The sequence below is a fragment of the Chiloscyllium plagiosum genome, chromosome 5 (genome assembly GCF_004010195.1).
Source record: "Chiloscyllium plagiosum isolate BGI_BamShark_2017 chromosome 5, ASM401019v2, whole genome shotgun sequence".
NCBI lineage: Eukaryota > Metazoa > Chordata > Chondrichthyes > Orectolobiformes > Hemiscylliidae > Chiloscyllium > Chiloscyllium plagiosum.
The window spans coordinates 108,557,570-108,569,903 of NC_057714.1; the positions used below are offsets into that span (position 1 = coordinate 108,557,570).

Genomic DNA, 12,334 nt, shown 5'->3' on the forward strand with positions numbered 1-12,334 from the left:
TTGGGGCCCTGGATGTGGGGGGGGGGGGGAGCTGGTCGCAGGTTTTGCATCTTTTCCAGTTGCAGGGAAAGGTACTTGGGAGGCTTTGGTGGGGAGGGTGGCACAAACCAAGGACTGTCAAAGGGAACGGTTCTGCTGGAAAGCTGAGGGAGTTAGGGAGGGGAAGATGTTCTTGGTGGTGGGGTCTAGTTGGAATTGGCGGAAGGAAGATGCATTGGATGCAGAGACTGTTGGGGTGGTAGGTGACGACAGGGAAGTCTCTGCATTTATTGTCTGGACATTTCTATCTTCATATTTCGAGATTCATAATTCAGATGGATGTTATGCCTTAATCTTTGATTTCTCAGATTACTGTTAGCTCGTTAGGAGAATTGCATAAGAAGCATTGTTACAGCTAATGGGCAGAGCACTGGCAATGCAGGCCCTCTGTCCCCAGAATCATCACAAAAGTTAATGTTATCAAAGTTCATTGTCACTTAGTATCAAACCAACAGACCAGGGCTATGTATTTGACAAGAGCTGCTATTTATTAATACATAAAATAATAAATAGATTCTAACTGCAGATAAACAGTCATGCACTGCTGACATATAACTCTACCAGTTAAAACTCTAACTCCTTTCTAAAACTCCCCTAAACACACACACTCAAAATGACATTGGTGTTTTTGGTGGAGGGCAAAAATACTGAGGAAGACGTTTAATAGCGCCAGTCAACAGGATTTGTTGGGATGATCCTTTAACTGCCAGGATTCTGTTCTTCAGTTTCTCCTCTTCATCTTCACATGAAGCACAGGATTATTAGCACAGATAATAGTGAATGATTATGATGTAGTAGGCATCACAGAGACTTGGTTACAGGGGAGTCAGGACTGGCAGTTAAACCTCCATGGTTTTTCAACTTATCTAAAAGACAGAGAGGTGGCAGAGGGTGTGGGGTTGCCTTGTTAGTTAAGAACAAAATTAAATCTATGGTATTGAATGACATAGCGTCGGATGATGTGGAGTCTGTGTGGGTGGAATTGAGGAACCACAAAGGCAAAAAAAACATAATTGGAGTTGTGTATAGACCTCCTAACAGTGGTCAGGACCAGGGACGCAACATGTACCGGGAAATAGAGAAGGCATGTCAGAAAGGCAAGGTTACATTGATCATGGGAGACTTCAATATGCAGGTGGACTGGGTAAATGATGTTGCTAGTGGATCTAAAGAAAGGGAATTCATGGAAAGCTTACAGGATGGCTTTTTGGAACAGCTTGTCATGGAGCCCACAAGAGAGCAGGCTATTCTGGACCAAGTGCTTTGCAATGACTCTATAAAAGATCTTAAAGTAAGGGAACCCTTAGGAAGTAGTGACCATAATATGATAGAGTTCAGTCTGGAGTTTGAAAGGGAGAAGGCAAAATCGGATGTAATGGTGTTACAGTTGAATAAAGGTAATTATGAGGGCATGAGAGAGGAACTGACTAAAATAGACTGGAAGCAGAGGCTAACCGGGAAGACAGTAGAGCAAAAATGGCAGGAGTTTGTAGGTATAATTGAGGACACTGTACAGAGGTTCATTCCCAAGAAAAGAAAGATTAACCGGGGAGGGATTAGACAACCTTGGCTGACAAAGGAAGTCAGGAAATGTATTAAAGAAAAAGAGAGATCCTATAAAGTGGCTAAGAAAAGTGGGAAATCAGAAGATTGGGAAGGATACAAAAGCAAACAGAGGATAACAAAGAGTGTAATAAGAAATGAGAGGATCAAATATGAAGGTAGGCTAGCCAGTAATATTAGAAATAATAGTAAAAGTTTCTTTCAGTACATAAGAAACAAACGACAGGCAAAAGTAGACATTGGGCCACTTCAAACTGATGCAGGAAGCCTAGTGATGGGAGATAAGAAACTAGCAGGAGAACTTAACAAGTACTTTGCGTCAGTATTCACAGTGGAAGACATGAGTAATATCCCAAAAATTAAAGGGTGTCACGGGGCTGAGTTGAGTATGGCTGCCATTACGAAAGAGATAGTGCTAGAAAAGTTAAAAAGTCTTAAAAGTGATAAATCTCCTGGCCCCGATGGGATACACCCTAGAGTCCTGAGAGAGGTGGCTGAGGAAATAGCAGAGGCATTGGTTGAAATCTTCCAAGAGTCACTGGAGTCAGGAACGGTCCCGGATGATTGGAAGATGGCTGTTGTAACCCCCTTGTTCAAGAAAGGATCAAGGCAAAAGATGGAAAATTATAGGCCAATCAGCTTAACCTCGGTTGTTGGTAAAATTCTAGAATCCATCATTAAGGATGAGGTTTCTAAATTCTTGGAAGAGCAGAGTCTGATTAGAACAAGTCAACATGAATTTAGTAAAGGGAGGTCATGCCTGACAAACCTGTTGGAATTTTTTGAAGAGGTAACAAGTAGGGTAGATCAGGGAAACCCAGTGGATGTGGTCTATCTAGACTTTCAAAAGACCTTTGATAAGGTGCCACACGGGAGGCTGCTGAGCAAGGTGAGGGCCCATGGTGTTCGAGGTGAGCTGCTGGGATGGACTGAGGATTGGCTGTCTAACAGAAGGCAGAGAGTTGGGATAAAAGGTTCTTTTTCAGAATGCCAGCCGGTGACGAGCGGTGTCCCGCAGGGGTCGGTGCTGGGGCCACAGCTGTTCGCATTATATATTAACGATTTGGATGAGGGAACCAGGGGCATTCTAGCGAAGTTTGCCGATGATACGAAGTTAGGTGGACAGGAAGGTAGTACTGAGGAAGTGGGGAGGCTACAGAAGGATCTAGACAGGTTGGGAGAGTGGTCCAGAAAATGGCTGATGGAATTTAACGTGAGAAAGTGCGAGGTCTTGCACTTTGGCAAAAAGAATAAAAGACTACTTTCTAAATGGTGAGAAAATTAATAAAGCCAAAGCACAAAGGGATCTGGGAGTCCTAGTCGAGGATTCTCTAAAGGTAAACATGCAGGTTGAGTCCATGATTAAGAAAGCGAATGCAATGTTGTCTCTTATCTCAAGAGGGTCGGAATATAAAAGCAGAGATGTACTACTAAGACTTTATAAACCTCTGGTTAGGCCCCATTTGGAGTACTATGTCCAGTTTTGGTCCCCACACCTCAGGAAGGACATACTGGCACTGGAACGTGTCCAGCGGAGATTCACACGGATGATCCCTGGAATGACAGGTCTAACATATGAAAAACGGCTGAGGATACTGGGATTGTATTCGTTGGAGTTTAGAAGATTAAGGGGAGACTTAATAGAGACATACAAAATAATACATGGCTTGGAAAAGGTGGATACTAGGAAATTGTTACAGTTAAATGTGGAGACTAGGACCCGTGGACACAGCCTTAGAATTAGAGGGAGTCATTTCAGAACAGAAATGCGGAGACATTTCTTCAGCCAGAGAGTGGTGGGCCTGTGGAATTCATTGCCACGGAGTGCAGTGGAAGCCGGGACGCTAAATGTCTTCAAAGCCGAGATTGATAGATTCTTGTTGTCTAGAGGAATTAAGGGCTACAGGGAGAACGCTGGTAAGTGGAGCTGAAATGCGCACCAGCCATGATTGAATGGCGGAGTGGACCCGATGGGCCGAATGGCCTTACTTCCACACCTATGTCTTATGGTCTTATGGCGACCTTTAAGCGGCATTTGTATAGGTACATGGATGGGTACTTAATCTAGGTTAGAAGTTCGGCACAACATCGTGGGCCGAAGGGCCTGTTCTGTGCTGTATTGTTCTATGTTCTATGTTCTATGTTCTAAGGCCGAGATTGATAGATTCTTGTTGTCTAGAGGAATTAAGGGCTACGGGGAGAACGCTGGTAAGTGGAGCTGAAATGCGCATCAGCCATGATTGAATGGCGGAGTGGACTCGATGGGCCGAATGGCCTTACTTCCACTCCTATGTCTTATGCTCTTATTAATCTGACTGCAAAGTCTTTGTTATTGGTTAAAGGCCTAACCTTACAGCAACTAGTGAGGGAAAATAAACTGGCTTCCATCAGGCTGTAGATATTTTACTAGAGAGAAAGCAAGAGAGGTGCACCATCTGCCCTTGCAGCAGTCCCATTATCATTCACACACACATGAGCTGTTCAGCTACCCAATAGCCAATCAGATGGTTGCTGTCAGGATGATGGCATTTGTCATCTACAAACCACGCAGCAACTGTTTCCGGCCAAATTGCAATTTGTACACACCCACCGGCACCAGATGATTCACTGATCTTATATAAAAAAGATCATGGGCAATCTTCAGTATCCAGTAAATAGAAAATTTGTAATTCTGTTAGCTCAGATAAATTGGAGGCATTGGATTCAGATTTACTTTTCTCATCTCATGACCATGGGTAGGTTATTATTATTTAGCGTAGAGGTTTAATTGTGCATTACTAGCAACAACAAAGCTTTCATTTATTATTATTTTTATTATTATTGTAATTATTATTTATTATTATTATAATAGTGTTTTTAAAGTATGTCTCCATGGTCTCGCATTAAGGAGGATAAGCTGCAGAAGAGGGCATTAGTAGAAATGACCAAAAGTTTGATCAAGATTGATATTAAGGAGGATTCTAAAGGAGGAGAGGGGAGTAATGTTCCAAGTTGGTAACTGGCCTCCTGTTTTGCCAGGTACTTTTATTGTATCCAGGAACATATGCACCGTGTCTCAGCACATTGATAGTGTACAGCATTTACTTTCTTTTTAACGAGACATTTTTCTGGATGTCTGTTTGCTTGCTGAGCAGGAAGGTTCATTTCAAAAGTTTCGTCACCCTACTAGGTAATATCTTCAGTGGGTCTCTGGGCGACACAATGCTGAAACTTTCTGCTTTCTATTTATATGTTTGGGTTTCTTTGGGTTGGTGATGTCATTTCCTGTGGTGAACACACAGAGTTGGACCCCATCTACTACCCCCTGAGAAAAAGAACCGGAAGTGACTTTGCCACAGGAAATGACATCACCAACCCAAAGAAACCCAAACATATAAATAGAAAGCAGGAATGTTCAGCATTGCTTCGCCTGAGCCCACTGAAGATGTTACCTAGTAGGGTAACAGAACGTCTGGAAATGAACCTTCTGGCTTAGCGAACAAACCTACATCCAAAACCTCAACTTGAGCTACAAATCTTCTCAAAACTCGCTGAGACATTTTTCTATTTCAGAAAAGCATATGACAAGCTTATGTTTTATAATTTACAGGTTCTATAAGAAAAGAAAGCATTACAGAATGACTGATTACAATGGGCATTGAAAGTGCTTGACAAAGAACTCTTTGAAGCTTCTTATTCTGTTCAGGACCAGATTGAATGCTGGCTACTACAGAGAAGAGAAGTAACATGATTGTGAAATCAGGAAACTGAAACAGTTAATCAAACACTGTAGCTGGATCTGATCAGTACTAGTGACAATATCTGACCTAAATTGGTGATCTTGCTCACTGAGTAGCTATGCAGATACAGCTGTAATGTTGCAATTAAGACTTTGACAGAATTTATTTTGCAAAAATATTAGCAACTGTACCTAAAAGATATTTTTAAACTATGCGTTAAAGCCAGAATGATTCATGTGGCTATTTATTTCAAGCAGTTTGTTGGTAGCTTTTCCAAGAGTTGGGTTGGCAACCAGCAAAGTTACTGTGTGAATTGTCATGAACGTTTCTAAACTTCAAAATCTGTTTGGACCTGCTGACACACACATCTTAATTCTCCAGTTCAACACAGTAAGAAAACTGCTAACTGTACTGTACTGTAAATAGGAAGTTATTGAGGGAAAACGTGCCAGAGAAAGGTATATTTTTTGGTGTATGCAAATGTAAAATTATGTTTGTACGATTGCACTTGTAATTTTTTTGTAAATTATATTGTTTTCATATGGCTGCAAGGATGGGGGATTGTTTTTGTCCTTGTAAATGCACAAAGGCATGAAACTGACACTATATATTGTAGACTTTTTCGTTTGAAAGGTGGGGAAAAGAAAGGGAATGATACTTGGCTGTTCTGGAGATTCATTCGGGCATGAGAAGAAACACTTGGTTTTATGGCAAAACCTCATTAAAGTAATAATGCACTTTAAAAATAGACATTCATTAATTGTGTAGTGAATTCACACAAATGTGATGCAAGTTGAGATTTGCATTGGCCTCAGTCCAGCCGTGTAGTTTTGAAGAATCCCCTGTAGGGGTAAAACTGACGCACAACTTCAAATTGCTGTGTGGATCATTACCTCACAATAACTGTTTTTCCAGTGGAAGGTTTCTCCTGCGAATCTGATCTTGATGAGGGGAGGTGAGGCTTTAGATTGAGGTTGCGGAATTTAATTACTTGGTTGGCTTTGAAACTTACACTCTCTTTCCTCTTTCCCCAGCCCCAAAAGGGTGACAAAAAATAATTAATCATTGGTGGTGATTCAGTAATGTCAGTGAATTCTGTATTTCCACTCTGTAAGGATTGTGTAATTAAAACGTGAACGGGTGTATTTATGCCAGGAGTGTGCAGTATCTTTGAATACTTCACCAAAACTTGAAAAGTGTAAGGATGTTCTCCTGTAAGCAACTTTCATCTACAAATGCTTGGGCAGAGGACCTTTAGAAGTTTGCTCATACCAGTCCTAGTTTTGTGTTCCCAGCCTTTTGATCTGGGTCGATGAAGTTTACATCACAATATTGGATTTTAAGTGCCATTAAAATTATTCAATCTCAAATTGATGTGAACTGAGTCTAAATGTAGCGTATTAAAACATCTTGTATCATACTTCGAATGCTGTCCTGCATTTCTTCAGTGCGTTATCATATGTATACAGTATTGTACATCTTTAATGTTGAATAAACAAGATTTATTGCCAGGTGCAACTAAATGGCTTTTGCATTTTTTTTGAGGTGGCCATAGCCACCATCACTGGTGCCTCATCACTGCAGCAAGTACAATGTAAACAGGATGCAATACTGGGGAGCAACACAAAGGTTCACGCAGTAGATCGTTTTTCTCCATGCCTTTGACTATCAAGGGAACCAAACATTGTGGAAAGATATCCTGTCAAGTCTCGCTCCAAGTAATACATACCTTGATTAGAACATGCATCGCTATTCCTCATTGCTGCTGGTTCACAACTCAGAAATTCTAAGCCGTGACATGGGAATGCCACCAGCAAAAAAAAACACTGCAGTTCATTTAGGCGATCTAACATGATCCTTTTCAGAGCAACCAGTCAGTGAATGCAGATTTCACTACATTGCTCGCCATTCTAGAATGAAAACCTTATTAAAATTCTGAAGGTGTTCCTCTTAAAGTATAATTAGAAGATGGTTATCTAACTGGAGAGAAACAGAAGACGGTGTGGTAACCTGAGTGTTTTGCCACATGAATTGCACATAGTCCATTTCCCACCCCCCCCTCACCACCCAGCCATTGTTAGAAATGGGTTATGTTGGTACTGTTGCTACTTTTGAAATACAAGCCAAGTTGTTGCAGTAAGGAAGAATAGGTCACTCCAAACTGATCAGTTGCATGTTTACTCTTGATTATCTGCAACTAGCTGCAGCTTTGAACCTCCATCTTTTGGGCTACTTCAGGTCCATGTTACTTCCCACAGGGATAGTGTGGTGTAAAATGAGCCACACTCTTCTGGGAATGTGCCAGATGTTAAACTTATTTTTAACATTATGCGCAGCACCCCAATTTACCTGATTTCCCAACCAAAACTGATAGCATGAACCAGATTTTGGTACTAACCAGGAATTGTTTTAGATATATAATTCAGACTATAGTTACAAGTAAACTGATGTACATATTGGTGTATAACATCACTAATTAAAACTCTAATCCCTTCATAAACTCCCCCTTCCCCACATACAAACAAATGGAGAAAATAAATGATTGGCTGAGGTAGAAAGAACTGGAAAGTCAGTTCAGTAGTCTTTGCTTCCTGATTCATGTGGAGATGATCTGTCTTTGGCTAGCCAAGCCTTTTGTCTTTTTCTGGAAGCTTCTGTACAGAGTGATAAATTCACCTGGAAAATGTCTCTGATTTAGCAATTCAAAAGTGTGAGTTCACAGCAGCTGCTGCAAGAAAGTTTAAACAGTTTTTAGAACAGGCAGTCTCTACTGGGGGTAACGACTACACACAATGTATCTTTCTCAGTCTGTCTCTCTAAGTTGTTTCCACTTTCAAACTGCTCAGTTAGATAAGAACCAATCAGTTTCACTTGTAAACAGCTCCCTAGTTCCTAATCATCTGCACATTGTAGGAATCCTTAAAAAAAAGTTTCAACAGGTATCGAATACTATGAAAGTATGCAGCTATCCTGGTTCAACACCTTTTTTAAAAAAAGGTTCTTTCTCTGCAATTCGTAGTTTTAAAATAAAACAAAAGTAAAAAGGTCTGCCTTATCTATAGCACATATAAAGTTATACAATATTTAACTATAGGATTACACAAAATATCCTATTAATCAATTTTTTTATAAATTCAGTCACTATTGTAAATTAAGAGGAGAAAGTGAGGGCTGCAGATGTTGGAGATCAGAGCTGAAAATGTGTTGCTGGAAAAGCGCAGCAGGTCAGGCAGCATCCAGGGAACAGGAGAATCGACATTTCGGGCATAAGCCCTTCTTCAGGAATGAGGAAAGTTTGTCCAGCAGGCTAAGATAAAAGGTAGGGAGGAGGGACTTGGGGGAGGGGCGTCGGAAATGTGATAGGTGGAAAGAGGTCAAGGTGAGGGTGATAGGTCAGACTGGGGTGGGGGCTGAATTCGATGGATTTGACTGAGACAAGGTGGGGGGAGGGGAAATGAGGAAACTGGTGAAATCCGAGTTCATCCCTTGTGGTTGGAGGGTTCCTAGGCGGAAGATGAGGCGCTCTTCCTCCAACCGTCGTTTTGTTGTGGTCTGGCGATGGAGGAGTCCAAAGACCTGCATATCCTTGGTGGAGTGGGAGGGGGAGTTGAAATGTTGAGCCACAGGGTGGTTGGGTTGGTTGGTCCGGGTGTCTGGACAAACTTTCCTCATTCCTGAAGAAGGGCTTATGCCCGGAACGTCGATTCTCCTGTTCCCTGGATGCTGCCTGACCTGCTGCGCTTTTCCAGCAACACATTTTCAGCATTGTAAATTAAGAATCAAGTAGCCAGTTCACACAGTACAACCTACTAGTAACTTTTTTGGGGATGTTATTTGAGGGATGAATACTGGTTGGAGATCTCTCTTCGAGAGAACACTATTTGATCTTATTCAGGTTAAGGGCTTTGATTTAAGGCAATCTGAAACCACCATGTGATAAAACTTAATTATTTTGTGAGAACAGACATTGAAACATTCAATAGACATTTTAAATTGAGGTGTTATAAACATGCAGCTTTATTGAACTGTGCGTAAGATGGAAAGGAATGATATTTAAATTATTGGGTAAGTGGAAGAATTATTCTGCCACAATGAGAAAACAGATGCTTCCTCAACCAGGAAATACAGAGAACATCCGGATGACTTGAAGCAAAATTGCAGCAATATTTCTTGGATAATTTCAAAAAGAGTAAGCTTGTTAATTCAGCATTCAGTATCTGTTTCCATAGAGGAAAGAGAATAGCAGTGATAGAAAGTAGCCCCAGTAACAAGCAAAGAGGAGGAACTTGATTTAGTTTGTTGCAAGTATGGAACAGGAGAAATGAATTTGATTAAAATAAATGCATCTAGGATCTGATGTTTTCTACTCCAAGGTTTTGAAAGACATTACAATAATTACAGATGCATCTGTCATAGTTTTTAAAAGCTCTCCAGAAGTCAGAGGTTTAGGGGAGATGTAAGGATTTTTTTTCACCAGAGGTTTGTGGGAATATGGAATGCCTGAGCTGAAGTGGATTTAGCACTACTGCCTCACAGCACTAGGGACCTGGGTTCGATTCCATTCTCAGACGACTGTGTGGAGTTGGCACATATTTCTCGTGTCTGCGTGGGTTTCCTCCGGGTGCTCCAGTTCCTTCCAAAGATGTGCAGGTTAAGTGGATTGACTGTGCTCAATTGCCCATTGTATCCAGGGATGTGCAGGCTAGGTGAGTTAGCCATGGGAAATTCAGGGTGACAGGAAAAGGGTAGGATGCAGATCAGGGTAGGATGTCTTCAGAAGATCGGTGTGGAATTGATGGGCTGAATGGCCTGCTTCCACTGTATGAATTCTATGAAAGGTACTTGGATGAGAACTTGAAGGCATTTGAGCCTGTGGGGCTAGTATAGGTAGTGGTGGTGCAGACCTGATGGGCCGAAGGGCCTCTTCTGTGCTGTATGATTCTATGCAGAAATGACCTCTTTTGGACTGGAAAATTGGAGATGTCACTACATTATTTTTCGGAGGGGACGCTGGGGGTGGGATGAAAGAAAATACACAATTGTAATCACCCAGCAGATTACAATAACTTTCTCACAATTGACTACTAGGGAAAAGGGTAAGAGTAATTGATAAAAGAGAATGAAAATGGAATCAGAATAAAGCTAGCAATATTCACTTACTTACCCATGAGAGGCAAACTTTTTTTGGCCAAGATTTTAGTATTGACTTGTGCACAATTTAGATTTGCGAGGGTTTTATATGCATCCTTGAGCTCAGGCCACATAGCAAAGACCAAAACAAAATTGTGATTGAAATCCATAAAAGCGCATCACTTTAGCGACTGAAAAGTGCAAAAGCATTGACTTAATTTTAACTGTTGACGGTAACGTGGCTTAGTTTCCCACTTTAGGGCTCAAGTGAACAATTAAACATCTCCCCAAGAAAATGCTGAGGATCTGTGTCACTGACCTCGAATGTGGGAACCTCCTTATGTTTGTTTAATGCTGAACGAAATCATGAATTATGATTTAATCCTGAATGAAAATAAAGTTTTGAACAGCCTATTCTAGAGAGGCAAAGTATTAATCTGCCCTCTTCCTCCATGTTGACTAAGGAACAAAATGATTTCACTGTTGGTTTACACAAATTCCTGATGACCTAATCCATGGTTATAAACAATAGGCAGAAATATTAATAGAATTAATTCAATAAGGCTGGAATGTGTTTATAAAGCAATGCTTCAGTTGTACAGAACTTCCATGGGACCCGATTGAGAACACTTTGGCTTTTAGACACCGTACCTCAATGAAGGTATGCTGGGAATAGAGATAGAGCAGTGAATAATCACTCCAGTGGTACCAGTGACAAAAGGGCTAAAATACAAAGATCAGTTCATACAGTCATAGAGATGTACAGCATGGAAACAGACCGTTTGGTCCAACTCGTCCATGCTGACCACATATCCCAGCCCAATCTAGGCCCACTTGCCAGCACCCAACTCATATCCCTCCAAACCCTTCCTATTTATATACCCATCCAAATGCCTCTTAAATGTTGCAATTGTACCAGCCTCCACCACTTCCTCTGGCAGCTCATTCCATACACGTACCACCCTCTGCGTGAAAAAGTTGCCCCTTAGATTTCTTTGATATCTTTCCCCTCTCACCCTAAACCTATGCCCTCTAGTTCTGGACTCCCCCATCCCAGGGGAGTGTAATGGGGAAAATCACTGGTCTTGGAGTCAGAGTCGGTGTTCAATGACAGAGTTTATTGTACAAGGAAGTCTTGGAACTCCGGCGAGAGAAAGACACCAACAGCACAGTGGTCAGCTGTGATTCTTCTCTCAACCCAGAGCACATGTCAATATACTTTTATACATCTTGTGATACAACAGGTCAGTGATGAGATTATTGTCTTTATAACATGATTTGTTTATGGCAATCATTGCAGAATTGTTGATAGTTTTGTCATTGGTAGCTCCAGCGCAGCCTTTGTTAATTTCAGCGTGGTTTTTGTTAGTTTCAATGCAGACATTGTCAGTTTCAATGTCTGCACGGAAGCCCATTGCTGTAGTAATGGGTGCTAATGGCTCTTCCTGAGGAGGATGATTACTGCAGCCGTGGCTATTAGCACTCTGTATTGAGTCAATATCAAGCTGTTAGCATTTCTATCAAAGGTGTTGACTGGACCCAGACTCTTCAGTGGGCACTGTATGTTACTCATGTCTATTCTGTCCCCCACCTGCCTTAAAATAATCAACGAGGTTGTCAGTGCATTGTGCTGGCATTCTGAGGCCCCAGGCAATGTCTCTATTGACTCTGCTGTCTCTCTCCATATTGTGGTCTGGCGGCCATCTTATGTGTTAAGTGGCCAACTGATGGCTTAACGGCCATTTTAAGTCCGTGTGCCTAGTGTCACCCTGCCCCATGACATTTCCCACTTTAGAAGAGACTTTGTCTATTTATCCTATCCATGCCCCTCATGATTTTACAGACATATGTAAGGTCAGCCCTCAGCCTCCGACGCTCCAGGG

General features: G+C 41.5%; 1 protein-coding gene across 6 annotated transcripts in view; it reads left to right on the top strand.

The window, feature by feature from the left end:
* LOC122550126 (5'-AMP-activated protein kinase subunit gamma-2-like) overlaps positions 1-6,839 on the top strand; it is a 461,224-nt gene extending 454,385 nt beyond the window's left edge. For all 6 annotated transcript variants that reach the window (XM_043690750.1, XM_043690749.1, XM_043690748.1 and 3 more), the window contains one exon: positions 5,192-6,839. In XM_043690750.1, coding sequence (XP_043546685.1) covers positions 5,192-5,223 — 32 coding nt within the window. In that variant the 3' untranslated portion in view covers positions 5,224-6,839. The remainder of the gene's footprint in view (positions 1-5,191) is intronic.
* Positions 6,840-12,334: the final 5,495 nt, after the last annotated feature.